Source organism: Paramisgurnus dabryanus, chromosome 20, assembly GCF_030506205.2.
Source record: "Paramisgurnus dabryanus chromosome 20, PD_genome_1.1, whole genome shotgun sequence".
Classification (NCBI taxonomy): Eukaryota; Metazoa; Chordata; class Actinopteri; order Cypriniformes; family Cobitidae; genus Paramisgurnus; species Paramisgurnus dabryanus.
Genome location: NC_133356.1, coordinates 6,383,816 through 6,404,650, shown reverse-complemented (window position 1 = coordinate 6,404,650; position 20,835 = coordinate 6,383,816). Strand labels below are relative to the sequence as shown.

At 36.3% G+C, this 20,835-nt stretch overlaps 4 protein-coding genes across 12 annotated transcripts; 2 read left to right on the top strand and 2 right to left on the bottom strand.

The window, feature by feature from the left end:
• Positions 1 to 972: 972 nt before the first annotated feature.
• rhd (Rh blood group, D antigen) lies at positions 973 to 8,220 on the top strand. The gene is made up of 10 exons (XM_065296141.1): positions 973 to 1,211; positions 1,687 to 1,879; positions 2,564 to 2,714; positions 3,186 to 3,336; positions 5,114 to 5,289; positions 5,724 to 5,861; positions 6,574 to 6,698; positions 6,876 to 6,955; positions 7,190 to 7,263; positions 7,374 to 8,220. The coding sequence occupies exons 1-10, from the start codon at positions 1,055 to 1,057 to the stop codon at positions 7,398 to 7,400; spliced, it is 1,272 nt and encodes a 423-aa protein (XP_065152213.1). The 5' UTR covers positions 973 to 1,054; the 3' UTR covers positions 7,401 to 8,220.
• tmem50a (transmembrane protein 50A) lies at positions 7,638 to 12,968 on the bottom strand. Its single transcript, XM_065296142.1, has 7 exons — positions 12,845 to 12,968; positions 12,106 to 12,221; positions 11,503 to 11,615; positions 9,696 to 9,763; positions 9,378 to 9,470; positions 9,224 to 9,290; positions 7,638 to 9,126 (listed from the first exon to the last, which is right to left on the bottom strand). The coding sequence occupies exons 2-7, from the start codon at positions 12,205 to 12,207 to the stop codon at positions 9,081 to 9,083; spliced, it is 489 nt and encodes a 162-aa protein (XP_065152214.1). The 5' UTR covers positions 12,208 to 12,221; positions 12,845 to 12,968; the 3' UTR covers positions 7,638 to 9,080.
• A 1,994-nt stretch (positions 12,969 to 14,962) lies between these two features.
• On the bottom strand, positions 14,963 to 16,244 carry mgst3b (microsomal glutathione S-transferase 3b). Its single transcript, XM_065296140.2, has 4 exons — positions 15,985 to 16,244; positions 15,760 to 15,882; positions 15,445 to 15,517; positions 14,963 to 15,264 (listed from the first exon to the last, which is right to left on the bottom strand). Exons 1-4 carry the CDS (start codon positions 16,108 to 16,110, stop codon positions 15,164 to 15,166), a joined length of 423 nt encoding a protein of 140 aa, XP_065152212.1. The 5' UTR covers positions 16,111 to 16,244; the 3' UTR covers positions 14,963 to 15,163.
• An 853-nt stretch (positions 16,245 to 17,097) lies between these two features.
• On the top strand, positions 17,098 to 20,388 carry rsrp1 (arginine/serine-rich protein 1). Of its 9 annotated transcripts, none has more exons than XM_073812830.1 (6): positions 17,098 to 17,367; positions 18,032 to 18,598; positions 18,674 to 18,831; positions 19,057 to 19,116; positions 19,286 to 20,156; positions 20,242 to 20,388. In XM_073812830.1, the coding sequence occupies exons 2-4, from the start codon at positions 18,040 to 18,042 to the stop codon at positions 19,060 to 19,062; spliced, it is 723 nt and encodes a 240-aa protein (XP_073668931.1). In that variant the 5' UTR covers positions 17,098 to 17,367; positions 18,032 to 18,039; the 3' UTR covers positions 19,063 to 19,116; positions 19,286 to 20,156; positions 20,242 to 20,388. The 9 variants fall into 9 exon arrangements, with proteins under 9 accessions (XP_073668931.1, XP_073668932.1, XP_073668928.1 ...); XM_073812831.1 differs by having other exon boundaries at positions 19,057 to 19,136; XM_073812827.1 differs by having other exon boundaries at positions 18,674 to 19,116; positions 19,286 to 19,368; positions 19,553 to 20,156.
• The last annotated feature ends 447 nt before the right edge of the window (positions 20,389 to 20,835 follow it).

Genomic DNA, 20,835 nt, shown 5'->3' with positions numbered 1-20,835 from the left:
CTATAACTGGGTCCCCAATGCTTCTGTCAACCTAGAAAATGTAAAAAGAACAACCCAGTAACTTAGTTTTGGTAAACTATTCTCTGCAAGCATGTTAAAAATAGGACATTAAAATTTGTCTCCCCTTGTGATGTCAGAAGGGGACCTTTTTATAAAAATACCGCCTCTTAATATGCATTAATATCCAACGAGGGCACTGCTGAGATTAACTCATTTGCATTTTGAATGGAAACACCCCAAAACGGCACATTTCTGCTCACACCTATGAAGTGGCAATTTTAATAAATTATCTGGTGGGTATTTTGAGCTAAAACTTTACATATGTACTCTGGGGACACCAAAGATTTATTTAACATCTTAAAAGAGTCTTGTGAAATGTCCCCTTTAAAATAATGTATGAACCATACCGGTTTATAAACTGGGGATTAATATTTTGATTAGTGATAATTGTATAAGTGATAAAACTGTCCTACTATGGAATACATTTCCATATCCCTATGATTAATGTTTCAATATATTAAAAATAATATTTTTACAATGTTTAAATATGAAAATATTTTTTATTATTGCTATAAAATGTAACGGTTTATTTTAAACAATGTCACTGCTTTTGTTTAAATGGCATGTCTATGGATGATATGCAATAATAAATTGTTTATTTAACTTATAAATAAATATTCAAGGTTTTTAATCATTTCCCACCTTTCTGTAGTTGAACTATTTTGTAATTATAAATGCTGTTAAAATGATCTGATATTTGTTACATGTATAAAATAATGTATAAAACGTTTAAATGAGCTATTACACAATAATGCTTGTATTGTATTGTGTTGCTTATATGTTGTATTACACACATAATGAATAAGCATTCCAAGCTTTCCAAAAATGTATTATTGCAATTAACCAGATGTTTTTAAAAATCGTTCACATGTTTGGTTTTTTTGAGAAACACCTCTATGCCCTTTTCTACGTCATCTTACAATATTGTCAGCTGTGTGAGGACTCATCCCTGGATGGGCAAGATTACAGACATTCAGAGTTTGTCACAGTAATAATGGCTCCTCAATACGCCCCAAGTCTTCGTTCAAGACTTCCGCTTGTCACTTTTCTTCTTGAAACCATATTTCTTCTACTGTTTGTCTTTTTTGTGAAAATCGAACAACATGAACCAAGAGAGTTTGACCAAAAGACTTTCATTCGCTTATATGCAGGTCAGTAAGTATACTTTACATTTGAGCTATTGTGTTATGAATTATTCGGGGTTTCCATATTGAATACATTCTACAGCTTAAGATAAATCTGTTGTTTTCATGGAGACGACAACAAACTGATCACTTTTCATAAGTCTGCTATGTTTAGCTGATATCAAACACATGAAAGAACATAAATGTCTGTCAACACATTTAGCTTTAAATTTATTTTCTGGTTGTTTTAGTAAATATTGCTGTTAGTTCAAAATATAAAAGTGTCAAACCATCTGTAGGAATTTAAGAACTCAAAAAGTTTGGTTTGAATTGTTTATAAATGTGTGGCGTCTTGCGGTTGGGGTGGGGAGTCATGACCTCTCTGGTTTTGGTAGATAAGAGGTGTTTCTTCATCACTAGCAGTATTCAAGAAATTGAAGTTTATATCCCAGCTTTTATCTATTCTTAAAAGTGATTATTGGAAACTCAATCATTTTGACAGAATTCCAGGATATCCATGTGATGATATTCATGGGCTTCGGATTCTTGGCCACCTTCCTCGTACGATATGGTTTCAGTGGATCGGGGTTCAACCTGCTGGTGGCTGCAATGGCCACTCAATGGGCTGTCTTGATGAATGGTTTTCTGCTGCCACAGCGTCATCACAATGGTGCGATCTACATCAATATGAAGAGGTAAAGACATTACAACTGTTAGCAGATGTTTCTTACTAAACAATGTATATTTATGATTGTAATAACAATGACCTGGAAAGTAATTAGATGCGCGGCTGAAGACACTGAAAATGTTCAGTGGCTGATTTGTTGGATAAACTTCGCATGATGCGTGGGAGATGTACACAAGAAGTGCTGATCATTTAGGATGGCAAATTATTTTATTAACACACTTTAAGGCAATAACTATGTGATCTTTAGTCTTGTTGAGCTTAAAATTGAGCTGATTGGTCAACACCCATAATTGAAAGAGAACTGTAAGCATGAAAAATAATAGCATTGTGTTTGATTTTTGCAAAAATGGGTTTCTAGACATTGACAAATACTGTATGCTGACATATATCTTTAATAAAGTCTAAACAGTAGTCAACCAATATAAAAGATCAGGCTTCAACTCAAAATCTTCTTGTTACTTGAATTGTTGTTCAAATTTTTCAACTGGTTCGGTTAAATTGAACACAAATGACCAAACTGAAAGAATCAGCTTTAACAAGTAGAACATTTTAAGTTCAATAGGTCTTCTTTTTACAGTGTATTTGTTCAAAACTTGATTTTTTTTATAATGGTTAGGACATCTATCTAATGTTTTTCTGATTAAAGATGTTGTCAGCATCACAACCAATGTTATTTGTGCCCTACATCTAGTGTGATCGAGGCAGAGCTCTGTGCAGCTTCGGCACTGGTTGCGATGGGAGCGGTCCATGGAAAAACGAATCCGGTTCAGCTTTTGCTTATGGCGCTGGTGGAAGTCACAGGATTTGTGGTCAATCAGTGGATTGTGCGAATTCTGCTTCATGTAAGAGAAGTTTACCTTCCCAGTTAAAAATGATCCAAGGGATTTTAGGAGAACTTCTTGTTATCTTCAAATTTCATGAATTCTACTTATTACTATTACAAGATATAATACAAGCCAGTTTTAAGAAAGAAAAAGGCAAAGTGAAGACCTTACCCAACTTGGATTTTTGTACTAAATTTAAAGCACTAAATATGTATCATATGTATCTATTCAATGCAAAGCAACATAAGAGGAAAAACTGACTAAACAAGACAGCTCAAGACACCTTTACCAAAAATATTATATTCTTTTGGCCTAATACATCTTGTGATCCATGACAATGAGTACCAAAGTATTAATGATGTTGGACACCAAATGTACCTGCAATTTTATATAATCACTCATATACTATTGGATACCATTTTGTACTTTGTACTATTTTATGCAGAGCAATTGAGTGTGAGTTACTCATCTTTATTTTAAACATGTTAGGCAGATTCATTGTACAGCATCATGCTTCTTCATGTCTTTGGGAGTCTTTTTGGTGTGATGACATCATGGGTACTGCACAGAGAGCAGATCAGACGCGAGAAACCAGAGAAAGAGAAAACTGACAGTAGGACTGGATTATTCGCCATGTTGGGTGAGTACAAGAGAGTTCATCTAACAGAAACCTGCAAAACATGGCTTGTCAAAAAATGCAAGTGCGTTGCATTATGGGAAATAGTAGCTCAGACATTCTTCAACCAAAATGTTTTGTGAGTTTACTTTAATTCTACATGGCATGTGGAGTCCCACAGGGCTCAATTCTTGTACCGCTTCTGTTTAATTTGTATATGCTCCTCAAATATTGAAAAAGAACCAAATTGCTTATCACAGCTATGTAGATGACACCGTGATATATTTAGCCCTATCACCATTGAATTTCTATGTAGGTGCATTGATGAAATTAACAGTTGGATGTGTTTTTCCAGTTAAACAAAGACAAAACTGAAGTCATTGTATTTGGAAATAAAGATGAAACTAAAGTTAGCACATACCTTGACTCTAGGGGTCTAAAGACGTGAAATCTTGGTGTCTGACCTTATTTCAATAGTTATGTGAAAGCGATAAGCAAATCAGCTTACTATCTCCGAAATATACCCAGAATCAGATGTTTTGTCTCAAGACAGGACTTGTTCATGCTTTCATCACCAGCAGGGTGGATTACTGCAAAGGACTCCTTACTGGGATCCCCAAAAAGACCATTAGACAGCTGCAGCTCATACAGAACACAGCTGCTGCCAGAATTCTGACCAGAACCAAAAAAATTGAGCACATCACTTCAGTCCTCAGGTCCTTACACTGGCATCCAGTTACATTTACATGCCTTCGGACCGAAATACATTACAGATATGCCAATTAAATATAAACCTAACAGAGTAATTAGATCAAAGGATCCAGTGAAGTTTCGTGACTGCTCATCCAAGGGGTGCAAATTCAAAATATGTGTTCGGAGTGTCATGTGAACCATGTGCATCACGTGTTTTGCACACTCGTCAAAACCGTTTATGATAAAAGAGACGCTCATGTTCACAAAATACACGCAAGACACTCCCTTAACAGTAAACTCGGATTACGCATGAGATTATGTGAGTATCTGGCAAACGCGAGCGTCTCTTTTATCATTAACCCTTTAGACGCGTCTGCAGCAGGCACTTATTTTGACAAGACACATGATGCACATAGGATCACTTGACACGCGAACAAATATTTTGAAAGTATGAACCACACACATGATGGGCTACATACATGTTGTGACGAACTTCGCATCGAGCGCCCTCAAAAAAAAGTCACCGGCCGCCACTGTTAAGATCAGGTCAGTTAGACATACCAAGGGTTCACTCAAAACAAGGTGCGTCAGCATTTATTATGCCACTTGAAGCTGGAATTAACTTCCAAAAGAGATCAGATGTGTTTCAACATAATTTTATATCTACATTTATTTTATTTTAAATTCTCATGTGTCTTTGTTTTTATTGTGATTTTATTATTTTTTACATATTTTATTCAATTTTTTTCAATTTAAAGAACTTTATTGGCATGATTGTGTCACTTACAATATTGCCAAAGCATTATACATAAAACAAGAAACATACAATATCACAATATTAACAAATTATTCTCTTGGATTGTTTTCTCATTTTTATATAAAGCACTTTGAATTACCTCTGTGTATGAAATGTGCTATACAAATAAACTTGCCTTGCCTTGTCCCCCCCCTCTCTCTCTCTCTCTCTCTCTCTCTCTCTCTCTCTCTCTCTCTCTCTCTCTCTCTCTCTCTCTCTCTCTCTCTCTCTCTCTCTCTCTCTCTCTCTCTCTCTCTCTCTCTCTCTCTCTCTCTCTCTCTCTCTCTCTCTCTCTCTCTCTCTCTCTAACAGGAACACTTTTCCTGTGGATATTCTGGCCCAGTTTTAACTCAGCAGTAGTGTATAAAAAGTGGGAGACCGGACTGAAGCTCAAGGTGATATATGGGACGTATCTGTCTCTGGCTGTCAGTGTTGTCATAGCGATGTCTATCTCTATGCTCTCTAGCTCTAAAGGAAAAATGAACATGGTTAGTAGATTCCCTGAAACAACTCCACAAAGATGGTTTGGTGTAATGATAAAATCAGGCATGTCAGATTACACGTAAAAGATGTTGGAGAAAAGTGTTTTATGTTGACTTGAACTGTACTGGGATCCAGAATTGAGGAGCTCAGATGTAAAACTCTCTCCTGTAAGTGCATCTAATACTGTTTTCTTGTAAATGAGCATTTTTTATCTTAATACATCCTGCTAACAAAGCTGCATTCTGAATGGCCTGAGAGTGGGATTAAGGGGATTTGAAGCGAAAGCATTTGATGAATGTATAATAAAGGGGTGGTGATTAGCTGCTTTTGCATCTGAGCTCTTCAATTGTTCCCAGATTTGCAATAAACAGATTACACCTTTGATGGAAATCAAATGAAGCATAGCATGTTTCATAAAAAATGTACCTGTATTATCCAGGTGCACATCCAGCGCTCCGCCCTCTCTGGTGGTGTTGCTTTTGGAGTTGCCATGACAGCAGTCCAGGCTCCATGGATTGCCATGACGATTGGTTTCTGTTCTGCTCTCTTATCCGCCCTGGGATGCCGGTACATGAAGGTACAGCCACATGAACCGTAAAAAAAAATGTTGTTATGTAATCAAACCAAAATTCTTGTTTTTTTAGTTCCAAAGAGCAGAAGTGCTACAATATCATGAAAAATCTGACTTTTTCCATGTTTAAGTGCTATAATTGGGTCCCAAGTGCTTCTATCAACGAAGAAAATGTTAAAAAGGACAACTCAGTAACTTAGTTTTGGTAAACCATTCTCTGCAATATGAAAAAGAGGGTCACTGAAATTTGGCTCTCCTTGTGATGTCAGAAGGGGATCTTATTATAATAATACCGCCCCTTAATCTGCACCAACCGACCACAGCACTGCCATTTAGTGCAGAGATAAGCTCATTTGCATTTAAAAGGACACACCCAAAAACGCACATTTTTGCTCACACCTACAAAGTGCCAATTTTAACATGTTTATAATAAATTATCTACATGATATTTTGAGCTAAAACTTCACACACGTACTCTGGAGACACCAAAGATTTATTTTACATTAAAAAAAGTCTTGTTAAATGTCCCCTTAAAATAAAAGCCAAAAAATCTGATTTTGTACAAATCTTCTAGATTTTCAAGGTGAACTCATGTATCACACGATACGTTTATCTTCAGATATTGTGATTTTGTATCTATATTCATAAATATCCATTGAAACTCTGCAGTATGATTTCATGTAGTGATTTTCCTTCATTTGTTTTTTCTTTCAATCAGAGTCACATGCTGTTTGCGTTTGAGTGTCACGACACCTGTGGCGTCCTCAATGTTCATGCCATACCTGGAATTCTGGGATGGTTTGCTCTTTTGTTTCTACGGCTGGCCGGTACAGAAAGCACAATGTAAACTCTTACTTTTGCTCTATCATATTAAATATATAAAGGTGTCTATTAAACTCCATTAAGGGCACGTTTAAATCTATTTCTGATACTGATACCTTGTAATGCCCTGCAAAGTGTCTGCCACGTGTGTAAATGTAAATGATGTATTAATATTCATTTTGTGATACCTGTTTACAGAGCTCTGCGGTTTGCTGTGCATCACATCTGTGTTCTCCTCATAACACTGTGCATGAGTCTGGTAATGGGAATAGCCACAGGTATGCTAAAAGATGCTAAGGATAAAGATATATTATATATCAAGATTCAAACCCTCTTTGAATAATAAACAAAAGTTCATTTAAAAATTGCATTAGGGTTTGCAAGGGTTTTTAATCATTTGATTAATCAGTATTTCAATTTATATTTTACTAAATGAATGTAAAATATAGGTATAGGGTTGTTGAGTGAAATACTGTTTAATTATTTCTAATGTTTTAAATGATGATCTGCAGGACTGTTTTTGAAATTGAGGATCTGGAGACCTCAACAGGACAGAAAGTGCTTTGATGATCAGGCATTCTGGGAGGTGATTGGTTGTTTCATTCCTTCATTATCATTAAAAGTCAAATTACCTCAAAATGTATATCCCTAAATGTAATGTTTATAATATTATTAATGCATGTCTTTCTTCTGTAGTTTCCACATTTGGTGGTGAAGCTATAAAGAGCTGGACAGACAAAATCATGATTGCAGAGAACATGTGTAAGAGATGAAATGTTATCTAAATAAACATTTTACAGTTGCCTTAATAAATAAATGTTAAACAATTACTTTAGTTACTTTAGTCACACAATGACAGACTTATACAAAAATAACTACGTAGTTCAACTTATGAAACCATAAAAATATAAATCTATGTAAAAAATTACATGCTGGATATAAAAAAACACAGCCTTCATACATATTTACAACTGTTTTATTTGTTTTGAACCCACAGCTGAATGCATTTTAGCTATTTTTGTCAAAAAGAGAAACAGGGATTACATTATGTTACATTCTTTTATTGTTTAGAAATTAAAAAATTTGTTAGTGTTGAAAAATGAGTCTATTCTCTGACTTATGTAAATTATTTCCCCATAACCACTGAAATAAGAAGTAATTGTGCTTATATTTAAAAATAAAATAAAAATACAGACTTTATTACAGCTCCCACATGTCCAACCATACACAGAGGACAAGCTTACATCTCCAGAACACAAAACATAAACCAGGGTTCTCACGATCATGAAAAACTTAAAAGATGAGATTTCTGCACCACTACAGCAGCACCAAACAGAATAGCAAACATAATGGCTTTTTTCCATCCAGTTTTAAACACCTCACCTGCTATCGGTCAGATGGACAGGTAGTCCCGTCTTTAGAAAAAATATTGCAATTCTGTGTGGTTGTACTAGTGCAGAAATTACAAACTTTAAAACTGTTCGGGCCAGACAATAAATAATTTAACAGCTATAAATAGTTCCTTGCAAGCCCAATTTCTATACATTTTTTTTGGTGTGTAATTGGTAATGAATGACTGGGAAAATTATTTTAACAAGTTGTGGGAAACCTGTATAAAAATAAAATCACAGGATGCATAAAAAACAAATGCGAGTATGTTACATATTAAAATGTTTTGCATGTAAATTACAGAAATGAATTTGGTGGATTAATAAAACAGATTTACGTGCAAATGAGAACACAATTAAAATAGAAACACAGTAAAGTTTGAGGAATGACTGACAGTCACACTCATTTTGGTTAATATAGATTCTGCCGTCTATGCAAAACGAAAGCTGATTACAGAGTATTTTGCTATTTAATAATGTAAAAGTGGTTGAAAATGGGTTATGAAGTAAGACTGTCACACTGTCAGTTCAATTTAGCATATTTGACCATGTGCAAATAAGAATCAGCACAGAAAATGCAGTTGTGTGGCATGAATCACCACGCTTGCTGCCACATGTGATCCTATTGAGATGAAAGCTTTTTAGATGCATCACTTGTGGATGAAAGACAAACTTAAAGTGCAAGCATTCTGCTGTGGCTTTATTTCTTTGCTTTTGTAAAAGCGGAATAAAAAACATTTCTATGGTGCAATTCAACTTTTGAGAACTATTCCAATTATTTTCCAATGCTACTTATTGGGTTTCCAATGTGTTACAGAATCTGAATTTTTATTTGGTCAGTCCATACTGACTGGAGGGCATGAACTCGCATACTATGTGGCCACACAGGTAGAGATAGAATAAAGGAACATATTACTGAAAAGAATGAGTTGAAGAAGAGAAGCAAATAGGCAGCAATACAGAAAAAGTTATGTGTTGATGGACTGTGGGATTTGATGGAAGGTAGAAGGTATCATCACTGCCAAAGGTCCTCAGTGCGTCCAAACTTGAACACCAGACCACTGCATGAGAGACATAGTCAATCACAAATCAGATGCTAATGAAAATACTGAAAAGACTTCAGAGGCAGGTGATAAATCTGTTGATTTTTAATCTTACCCAAAGAAGATGAATGCATTTTGGAAAAAAATAGCAATACCAGGATACACCGGAAGAGTCTTTTGATCTTTGAACAGAGACAAAAACATTATTACGACAAAAAACTAATTTGGAAGGTAAGGTTTTGGCAAAAAAAAATATCTAAGGGCCTTACCAGACACAACAAAACCCCCAAATAGAATCCACATAGAGGCGATGAGAGACCCAAATGCCAACATGAATCCAATAAAAAGCCACACTCTTGCACCTACACCAAAAAACACAGCATGGAAAACATTTTAATATTAAGTTATATTTTAGCAATATTCTTCAGTTTGATATTTATGTATTTGCACTGTAATGGCAAAGATATTTTTCCAGCAGATGTTATAAAACATTTATCAAAATAAAGCATGTCAAGCATCTTTTCATGTAAAGCTGTTTTGCAACACTGTAAAACTCACTATTTATATAAATAATATAAAACACATACCTGTTTGTCCCAAGCAGCCCTCGCTGTAGCTGTCCCCTCTCACCTGACCATTTGACACAGCGTTGATCCTGCATTCAAATCCACAATAAGTGACACTGAACCAACAGATTAATAGTTTTTTCATCTTGATAGAGTTGCAAAGTGGTGAAATTCCGGCAACTTTCCATGGAAACTTAATCTGGGGGGTTTTGGAAAAATTTCAAATTGGAAACTTAAAAGAACACTCCACTTTTTTTGTAAATAGGCTAATTTTCCAGCTCCTCTAGAGCTCCCACTTGATTTTCACCTTTTTGAAATCCATTCAGCATATTTTTAAAAAGTGGAGTGTGTCCCTTTAATCTGGGGAATTTTGGAAAAATGCAAAATTGGAAACTTAACAGGAATTTATGGGAATTATTGCCAGAATTTTGGGAAAATTATATAAACTATATCATATACAAACATGAATGAACATTTTGTTTGGTCATACGCTGACATGCATTCAAGGTAATACATTTTTTTTTTTAAATCCTTCAAAAGAAATCTTGATTAAATAAATGCAGGCTTGATGAGCATAAGAGACTTCCTTCAAAAACATTACTATTTTTAATGTCTAAACTTTTGGGTGATACAGTAATTCTGTATGATAACAGAAAACTGGCTAGCAGAATGTAGAAGGCTCGATCACAGCTTGATAGCTAGCCTCATAATTTTTCAACGAAATAGTGCTAGCTTACATTTAGCTTTCTGATTTACTGGCTTTTAGAAATAATCTGTGCATGTTATGGATGAATGCAAGTAGGGGGTGTGGCCTCAATAGCCCTTCAGTAAGCAGTGTGCATATGACTGAGGAATGTGCAGGGTAAAAATTCTACTGAAATTGCAATAAATCTTGAACTCCAATTAAGGTGGACATAAAATGACTTTTTCTATGTTTAAGTGTTATAATTGGGTCCCCAGTACTTCTATCAACCTAGAAAATGTGAAAAAGAACTAAACAGTAACTTAGTTTTGGTAAACCATACTCTGCAAGCATGTGAAAATAAATAGCATGTGATTGTCACGTGCATCTCGTCAGTAATGCCGGTTCCTTGATTAGTAGTAAATCGCCATCAACTGTTTTCAGATGGAGCTGCATTTACTACACAGAGCCATAGTTCACTGACAATCAGGGCAATTTTGCATTAATTATCGCGGACGTATCACCTGCAGCCCTAGTGAAAAAATAGGTAATTGAAATTTGGCTCCCCTTGTGATGTCAGAAGAGGATAATACCACCCATTAATCTGCACTATCCAACCACAGCGCTAACATTTAGTGCAGAGATCAGCTTTTTGCATTTTAAAGGACACCCAAAAACAGCACATTTTTCCTCACACCCACAAAGTGGCAATTTGAACATGTTATAATAAATTATCTGTGGGGTATTTTGAGCTAAAACTGCACATAAGCACTCAATGGACACCAAAGATTTATTTTACATCTTTAAAAAAGTCTTGTGAAATAACTCTGCAATTTGTTAAAATTCCCAGTTTATCCCTTTTAATTCCCACATATTCCTGTTTATTCCCATATATTTCCGTTAATTCCCATGGAAGGTTTCCAGCCTTGAAAATACTCAGAATTTTGCAACCCTACATCTTGGTGACAGCAGTCACAATAACACTTTAACTGAAAATTTCTAAACAACAGGGTTAAAAATCTAGAACAGATCAAGGTTAAGGTAGATCGCAAAGGTAAGAGCTAATATGTGTGAATACAATACAAACAAGAACTTTGTCCGCTTCATTTGAGGAAGTAAGAAGAAATTGATATAGGTGAAACTTACATGAGAAAGGCTATTGTTGCTATGACTCCACACGTGTGGTATGCATGGTGAAACTCTTCCTCCTTAGGGTACATTATCGCTGCGTCAATAATAATCCACCAGCCTGTAAAGAACTGCATGGGCAAGAAAAAAATGACAATGAGAAAAAGAGAGTGCTTTTGCTAATATGGTGAATTTGTGCTGTGAACTATGACAGCTGGGAACTATGACAGTACTGGGTGATGGTACAAATATTGGTTAGCGTCCATCACAGTTCCTATAGGTCACATGGTGGAGCATAGCATTTAAGAAGGCAAAGGTCATGGGTTTGATCACATGAATCACACTGGTAAAGTCTCTTTGGGTAAAACTGTCTGCCAATTGCATAAATAAAAAAACAAATGAAAGTGAAACCAAAAGAACAAAATAACAAAATGGAAGGATGAAAACATTTTTGAACTGCTAGCAAACATAGCAACATTCTGGCATATTAATTATACATTGGATAAAAAAGTTTTAAAATTCCCCAGCCCTATCGTTAAAGTTTGATAAAGTTTCTTTTTTTTTCAATAATGCAGGATTATAAGGCAAACTAGCTGGTTGCTTTGCATAAATTAAACTTACCAGAACTCCAGCTGCGATGGAGGCAATGGTGTTTCTCTTCTCACCCCAGTCCACATTACACTCGCAATCTCCACATCTGATCCCATCCAAAAACCCTGACATCCTTCTGATCTGACCTGAACACAAAGGTGCATAGATTATAAAAAATATATGATAGTTAGTTCCCCTGTCAATCGTGGAGTCTGAATGTGTTGGTCAGCATCTTTCATCTTTAAAATACACACTTTAGTTTATACACTACACTACATCTAAAGCTTGCCAAAGACAAACCAAAACAACACTAGAACACGCTAGCTATTATTGTACAAGATATACAAATTTAATCAGTTCATTTAGCAGCATGCATAACACAAACATACAAATGTTTAATAGAGATTTATAAAGCAGACTGCGCAACTGCGACGCAACCTTGCTGGCTGCGCAAATGCAGCGCGCTCACGAACTGCATGACACAAACACAAATAACACACAAAGGATTTTCTCCTGTCATGTTTACGACGAATGTACAACGACAAGAATTTGTCATCTTTAACATAACTGCCCAAAACAACCTTTCTTATCAATGTCGTGCGAAAGCGTCGAGTGTTAAAGCTTGGGTCCGGTTGGTTGCGTTTCTAGTACATATCTGCTTCATCACTCCTGTATTAAACCTAAGCGGCGAATGAAAGCCAGGAAAAATACGACAATATGTCACCGATCGTTAATACGGGTCTCGGGTTATAGTTCGCATAGTGCTTACCTGCACTTTTCTTGAGTTTTTCTCGTGGTTCGCAGTAAGTGCAAATACACTCCGCAGTCTTCCGTCTCAAACAGTGGCTCTGAGCCGCGCGTGCGCACTACATCCCGCAGTACATCCTGTAAAGTCCTCTCGAAAAAAGGAGCATAAATATTACATCCATGTAACACAATGTGACTTAAAACTCATTATTAAAAGATAGATAAGGATCCGGGAGATGGCATACAAATGTTTTATTTCTTATAAACGGGGATGTCCCTGGCTAACAGGACCCAAAGGTGCCCATGCAATGACTGCCAGGGGCCTTGAGCTGAGTGGTCCCCAGTGCCTGACTCCTAGAGACATGGTACTGTAAATATAAAACTAATAAAGATAGACAGACAGTGCTTGGATGTACCCAGAGGGATAATGACAGCTGTAAACATTGTTAAACTAAAGAAACAAGAAATTCAGCATGTAGTGGCGCCATTTAAATTGACTGGGGATTTATATCTTACAATTGCTAGATAATTTGTACCTTTACAATTAAATTTCTTACTATTTGGACATTTTATCTCACTATTAACTACAACATGGATAAAAATCTAAATTTGTAATGCCAGAAAAATTGTAATAACGTTTAAATAAAGAGGAGTATAAGTTGCTATATGGTTTTGTTTATTTGTATATCATTAACCCTTATGGGTTGTTGGGGACGTTTTCATCCACTATGGGTTTTTTAGCTTTAATTTGGCCATGACTTTCTCTGTGTTTTAGCAAATGGAATGATTTTTGGTGACAAATCTTGTATAATTGACACATATATTGACACAAAAACAATACACCGTGGGCAAATGTACTACCTTTTCATGTTGTTCGTGGATGAAAACATCCACTAAATTAAACTGCTTTAAAAAATGTATCAATTAATATTTTTGCATAAATCTGTTAATCAACCTTACTGATCAAAACTACCAAATGTTTACAAAAATTCCATGATTTTAATTGCCAGGTTCATAATTGATGTCACTGATTTGGGAAATATAAAAAATGATTGTGGACTGGTGATTTTTTTTACCTTTTTCATGTTGGGCATGTCAAAGATTAGTAAAAACACTTTTGATGCATTTTTAGTTTTGTGCACCATCAGTTTTTATTTATTTTTTCTCCCTAATTAGTTGTTCATGGCTGTTTTTTCCACATTGACTTCCATTATAATGATTTTTTTTTATTGCAAAGCCATGACATCATATAATCATCCATTCTTGATTGTTGGTGGTTTTTCCTTTTGCTAAGAGGTAAAATTGGTCATTTTACTGTTGATCACCATGTGACACAATTAACCCTTAGTAGGCCTGTTCAAAAACAAGGCTTACTTGTTTGTACATTGAGTTATATGGAGTGTAAAAGGATATTACTGTGTGTGTGTGTGTGTGTGTGTGTGTGTGTGTGTGTGTGTGTGTGTGTGTGTGTGTGTGTACTAAAAAAACTAACAATGCATCACAGACAATGTTTTTGCTAATCTTTGACATGCTCAAAACTGTGATGAAGGTAAAAATAATCCATTCCACAATCACCGTTTATATTGAAAATAGGTCATTTTGTGTTTTTTCCCAAATCATTTATGAACTTGGCAATTACAGAGTTAAAATCCTGTATTTTTTGTAAACATTTGGTCGTTTTGATCAGACTTGAGGTTGATTAACAATTTATGCAAACAAATTTGAAAAAAATATTAATATGATAAATTTTTACAGCCGTTTAATTTAGTAGATGTTTTCATTCACAATCAACATGAAAGGGCAGTGAATTTGAACAATGCACAAGGGTTAATACATTATTGCTCATACTTAAATAACTTTCCCTTTTACGTTTGTACTATGGACATTAATTATACTTCAAATCATAAAACTTCATCGTCTTCAAAAAAACAATCTGACATTTTTGGATTTGTGCCGGGCTTGCTATAAAAAGACAATAAAATCCCACAATCCTTAGAATAAAGGCTTGTTATCTATTGTATACACTTAAGGTAAACTCATTTTAGCTGTTTTTGTGCTATGTTCAGATCTAAAGAAATTCATAAATATAACCTGAATAACAATAGTGAATGTTTATGAAACAAACTTTCAAACACTTGCATGAGGTTTATTAAAATCTGATTTTATTATTCATACGTATAAATTCACAGCTATTCAACAATGGCATGGAAAATCAAGAGAAGATGTGTATATTATGTGTACAAACAGACAGAAAAAGATTAGCTGTCAGAAAACAAATGTTGATCATAAAAAAATTGACATTTGCACTACTGGTCAAGAATCTCTTTTACTCATGATTCCCTTACAAGACTCCAAGCAGCTGAAGAGCCACATAGATTGAAAGGAGTAAGACTCCGAACAGCCCGATGTATCCATATGCACCTTGCATCCTCTTCTGGGGATCTGAAATAGAAAAACACAGCATTGATGAAAAAACTCAAACACCTGCTAAACAACAACTGCAGCATTTTTGCCACATTTATGACATATGCTGTTATACCATGAAATATTACTTATCATGTGATATTGATTTAATCATACCACAAACACTACTTATAAGAGCTAAACACTTCAATAACGTACCACCAGTGTAATAACCCCAGGCATAGGAAAATCTGCTTGTCACCCAGATGACTCCTAGCACTGAAGCAACCGTCTGGGATGGGAGATAAAAGTGCAAGATAAACAGTCAGTGGGTCAGAGGGTGTATATATGAACACATAAAAAATGAGCAGGGAATTTTTGAACAATTTCTATCACAGATCTTGAATAGTGTTCTACTATCATAGATAGTGTGATATTAACTTAAACATTAAAAGTTGTATTTATGACTATACACATACACAATGTATAAAGGTAAAAATCCAGGACAGGTATGAGACACTCAAGTATACTCACAGGATAAGCTAATGCAGCAATGGTCTGGAAGACCAGCCACTGTGGATAAACCTCCAGTGTGTTCTGATGGGCTCTTTGGATACAGTTGAACAATGGCTCCTTGTCGCTGTACATGGTGGGATACTAAACACAACATGCCAGAAGAAATTCACAGAATTTAATAAACAAGTATTTACAAGGTTATCAAGCGCAAAAAAAATCAGTGCATGTGAAGATTTACCACACCTTAATGCCAAACTTCTTCCTGGCACCACCAACTTTGAGCCCGAGATACATTAACATTACAAAACTATACAGATATACAAAAATTGCATAACCAAAGTTAGCCGGGAGCACGTTTTCAATCGCCATTTTAAACTGCACCGATCAGGATCTGCTTTGTGTCTAATCCAGCACAAGATATTCTTTTACATGCAGCGAAAAATGCAAAATCATGCAGGTTACGCACGCCCAGCCCACTTATTTGTGTAAAGGGTTTTGGTCTTTACAGGATATCACAGTGTACTCTCGCGATAACTACGTTCTTTCGAGGGGGAACTGTATTCTCGCGATACTTGTCAACACCTTTATCTAACAATAGTCATGGAGCTATTTTAAATGATTAATATATGGTTAAAATACGTTTAAATTGACATAAGTGGCTTTGGCAACCGTAGTATACATATATAGAGCAACTATGTATAATTATAGATTAAATGTAATTGGTAATCTTTTAAATTTTGATTAAATCATACTGTGGGGGGAGGAGTCTCTTTGTATGGGTTGGAAACATAAACAACCAAGGTCGTTCATGTTAAAGTACATAGTTCATGTCAAAGGGGTTTCGGTTGCAGTGAAAAACCTTTAAAGAACTATAACACTTCACAATAAGATTGTATTTTGTAAGATGAGTTAACACTGGCTAACATTAATTATCATCGAACAATACAGCAATCTTAGTTCCTATTGATTTTAAAATCAAAAGTTGTAACTGTTTATCTAATGCACAATGAACCAATGAACAATTGTATTGACATTAAATAAAATTCACCAAGATTAATTAATGCATAAAATCTGTAACTGCTGATTGTTAGTTCATGTTAGCTTATGCAATATTGTAAAGTGTTAGCGAAATAACAAAAATAAATGAATGACTGCTTTCCCCATTCTTAATATTAAATTTTTATTATTCACATACTACGGAAATTATTTTTATTAAAAAATATTAAAACCCGATTTTTAGATTTGCTAATGTTACCTATCAAGCTAAACAGCCTGTCTATCAGACCGCTAAGGAATTTTCGAGAAGGCTTGATTACGTCAGCAGTTTTGGTGAATAGAAGGACAGATCGCTCGACGCAGCCGCCATTTAACGATACGCGCTCGTGAGACTCAGACGTTTGCCTTATATCGCTGTGGACTATTGTTTAAAACTCATATTAAATTTCGAAAAGGGCTCTTTTAAAACAGTCTATTTTTAAGCAAATAAACATTTATTTCGGTGGATAGGAGAATTATTTGAATATTTGTACTGAAGTAATACTGTTCCTGTTTTAATCTCGCTAAAGGAGCATCGAGCGTTTTTCCTCATATTCGATCGTCTTCAGTTGGATCAAGTCAGCTTTGACGGTATGTTGTTAGTATTGATTGATTTATTTATTTATTCAATTTATAATAAAATATAAATTTATTTTAGAAAGTCCTAACGTTACCGTATTCTTTTTCTTTACAAAACGGGTGTCACATAACGACTATAATGCAACGGAAATATGTGTACTACTCTGTATACCTCACCAAATGCAGTTAAATTAACCACAGGTTTATTATATGGGATTTTGTACGTTATGATATTGCTTTTGTTTTGTGTTTTTATGCTTTATGTAACGGTAAGTGTTTACAGTTGTTCGTGGGGTGGGAATTTTCCACAGTCGATTGTGTAATTTGATTGACAGTAGTGGGAGGAGTCTTTATCAGTCGCCCTACTTTCAGTTCCAGCACATTCTCGAGTGTCTTTCGTCTTCACGCAACTGCGCATACGGATCGAGTATGACGTCAATGTACCGCGAGATCACAGTTTTCGAACCGCTCTCGCGGTACTTTGATGTAATGCCCAGGTCGGTCTGCGCATGAAGTCGAACATGAATATTATTAGCCACTTTGTAGTTTATCTTTATAAAATTTCTTTATACAATTATTGTTGTTTTTAAGCTTCATAGTATAATTTTGTAACTTAAAAACCAAACCTGGTTGTATTTCTAACAGTGTTTTTATGTTATTTGTTGTGTTTGTGTAGATTTAATCATGAAGGAGGAGGGCAGCCCCAGCCGCTGCGGTGAAGGTCTCCAACTTATCTTTGATCAAAAAGCCCCATCAAGCCCCGGCTCCTCTCGCTCCAGCAGCAGCGACAGCTCCGCCTCCAGCAGTAGAGGAAGCCGCTCCTCCCGTGGGTCACGGAGGTCACCACGAAACCGCCGTAGATCTCGTTCCTCCTCATCCTCAGACAGTACCTCATCCTCACGCTCCCGTTCCCGCTCTCACCCACGCTGTCACCGGGTTTCCAGCCGCTCACGCTGCCGCCATCGACACTATTCTCCCCCACGCCGTTACCGCGCTCGCTCCCGCTCCTACAGCCGATCTCCTGATCGCTCCTACAGACGCTATCGTCGCTCCAGCTCTCGTAGTCGCTCACCGCCTTCTTACGGCTACTCCCGACGCTCTCCATCTCGCTCACCTGTCTGGAGGGGCAGCAGATTCGTGGGGAGGTATCGGTGCAGATTCTCCCGTTCACCAGACAGGTACAGAGCTTACAGAAGCCGTTCCCGAAGCCAGGAACGAGGTGGCATTCGTCTCAGTTCGGCAGGTAAGACCCTTAAAGTTGTACTGAAAGAGGCCTTTTTTTTTGTGATCGGTTCTACAATCTTGAAATCTTCCACAGAGAAGAAGTATCTACTTGACATCGCCAAAGCAAATGCTGCCAGGATCCTGGGAGTGCAAAACTTTGAGCTGCCAGCTAGCTTGAAGGAGCAGGAAGAGCGATCCTCATCGGTTAAAGAGGAAAGGGTCAGGACTGATCCAGTATCACAAAAAACACAGGTGAGCCTCACACACATGACTAAAAGAACAGCAGTTTGTCATCATATGCATGTTAGAGGTTTGTAACATTTGCATGAATGTCCTGAGTGTTCCGGTTAAAAAGTACAATCCATTAAGTGGGAATTTCCATATTTCTATAAACTCGGGACGTTGACTAACTCAATGAAACACAACTTAAAATGTACTGCGCATCAACTTGGGTCACCATGTAATCTGTCTCCTCAGACATGAATGATTTTGCCTGATGGATTTATTGGAATGATGAACAGCTCATGTCCGGATTAGGTAACAGTACAAGCTGAAGAGTATGTACCACTGTGTGTTGGAGAGAGTGTGTGCGCGTGTGTGTGTGTGTGTGTGTGTGTGTGTAAGAATGTGGTTATTAATCCTCTCACTGTGATGAGGAGCGACATTAGCTTCATTTGCTTTGTTTGTATCGTTTCTGTTCCTGTAGAACTGAACTCCTCCACCCTTTGGACAAAGAGGGAAAGGGGGTGAATGCCACCAACTTTAAATCTTTAATTCACAACTGCAAAGGTTAAGTAAATGCGTATGATGTCGACCGTAGTATTGTGTTGATAACTGACCACACACATTCAACATGTAAACGCATATCTGTTATTCACCCCGCATCTCAGCCACGTCTACACAACAGCACATGATACTGTACAACAGAAAATGTTTTCAGATGGTTGAACTGGATTGCGTTCTTATTTACCAGAGTCTTCCTCCGTTTGATGTCTATGAAGACCAGAGAGAGCTTACACTACTAGTGATGGATGGGGTTTGGAAAAATGCATCGCTCTCAGCCAAGTTGCTTTTCTTTATTTGGCTTTGTCTACAGTTATTATAAAATATAATTATTTGCTTCATTAAACTTATTTAGTCCAAAATGATTTAATTTATAAAGGTCAGATAGGATTTTTAGTATTTTGTTATTGTAGTGTGATCAGACACAGCAGCAGAATCTGCTGCACTTTTGTGTGGATTCACTCATTCATGTTCTTGCATTGAATGGTGAAGAACTTAAAAATTACTACATTAAGCATTTCATGTATAAATGAATTTATCATTTTACCTCGTAAAGGATACTTGATAGCAAATCCACACAGTTTGATGTCACTGTGTTTCAGATGTCTCGTCAGTGTCGCTATTGCAAGCATACTGGCATACTACTGCAGTCATTGTTCATTTAATGTAAACATGTTATTAATATCACCTTTCCCCTCTGTTTTTAGGTAAACAGTGTTACTAATGATGATGACCACGGTGAAGGAACTTCTCAGACATCGCCCAAAACCAAACCAATCACCTTCAGCATCAATGTAAGTTCATTAGAAACATTACTCAAACACCATGAATTTTAGGTTGTACTGAAACACTAAAGTATATTTTATCTCATATCCACAGAACGCTGTCGCCAAACCCTCAAACAGTCCAGTACACCATGAGAGCAAGGTAACGTCAAGAGCCGACAGTGTGGCCGACAGGAAGCCGTATGGACAGTGGGTCCCCATCGGCACGTCGTCTAGAAACAAACACTGAGAGCCATTAAAGTTGTAAAAAGACTGTAAATAGTGTAAATAGTTTGTGTAGTCTTCACTGGGATGGGGAGCAACTGTGAATTCATCATAAGTGTTTTCTTTCAGATGTAAAGTGGGTTTTGTTGGAAGAAGGCAAGAGGATGTCAAACAGGTGGGAAATATTGTGTATATCGTCGTGTATTTGTGCTTACACAGTGGATATTTCTAAATAAAAACACTTGAAGAATTAAAGGTGTGTGTGCTTTTGATTTTCAGTACTAATATAATTGACTTTCAATTTAGTGACTTGCAGTATAGTAAATGTGAAGGCGGTACATAAACCTATACGATAAATTTTGATCTTTTGTGATGAATTGATGACAACTGTATGTCCTGTTTATCATTAATCACTACGTTAAACAGAAGTTATAGAATTGCCAAATTACAAGATTTGTCCCACCTAGCATGAAGTTAAAAAAAT

Coding starts and splice junctions, on each gene's coding strand:
- rhd (XM_065296141.1), top strand. CDS start 1,055: ATGGCTCCTCAATACGCCCCAAGTCTTCGTTCAAGACTTCCGCTTGTC. Junction 3,337..5,113: donor TGGATTATTCGCCATGTTGG/GTGAGTACAAGA, acceptor TCTCTCTAACAG/GAACACTTTTCCTGTGGATA. Junction 6,699..6,875: donor GCCGGTACAGAAAGCACAAT/GTAAACTCTTAC, acceptor ACCTGTTTACAG/AGCTCTGCGGTTTGCTGTGC.
- tmem50a (XM_065296142.1), bottom strand. CDS start 12,207: ATGTCAGGGTTTTTGGATGGGATCAGATGTGGAGATTGCGAGTGTAAT. Junction 9,764..11,502: donor GCAACAATAGCCTTTCTCAT/GTAAGTTTCACC, acceptor ATTTGAATGCAG/GATCAACGCTGTGTCAAATG. Junction 9,291..9,377: donor TGGGGGTTTTGTTGTGTCTG/GTAAGGCCCTTA, acceptor CTCTGTTCAAAG/ATCAAAAGACTCTTCCGGTG.
- mgst3b (XM_065296140.2), bottom strand. CDS start 16,110: ATGGCGATTGAAAACGTGCTCCCGGCTAACTTTGGTTATGCAATTTTT. Junction 15,883..15,984: donor GGAAGAAGTTTGGCATTAAG/GTGTGGTAAATC, acceptor TGTTGTGTTTAG/TATCCCACCATGTACAGCGA. Junction 15,518..15,759: donor TTGCTGCATTAGCTTATCCT/GTGAGTATACTT, acceptor CTCCCATCCCAG/ACGGTTGCTTCAGTGCTAGG.
- rsrp1 (XM_073812827.1), top strand. CDS start 18,040: ATGAAGGAGGAGGGCAGCCCCAGCCGCTGCGGTGAAGGTCTCCAACTT. Junction 18,599..18,673: donor CATTCGTCTCAGTTCGGCAG/GTAAGACCCTTA, acceptor AATCTTCCACAG/AGAAGAAGTATCTACTTGAC.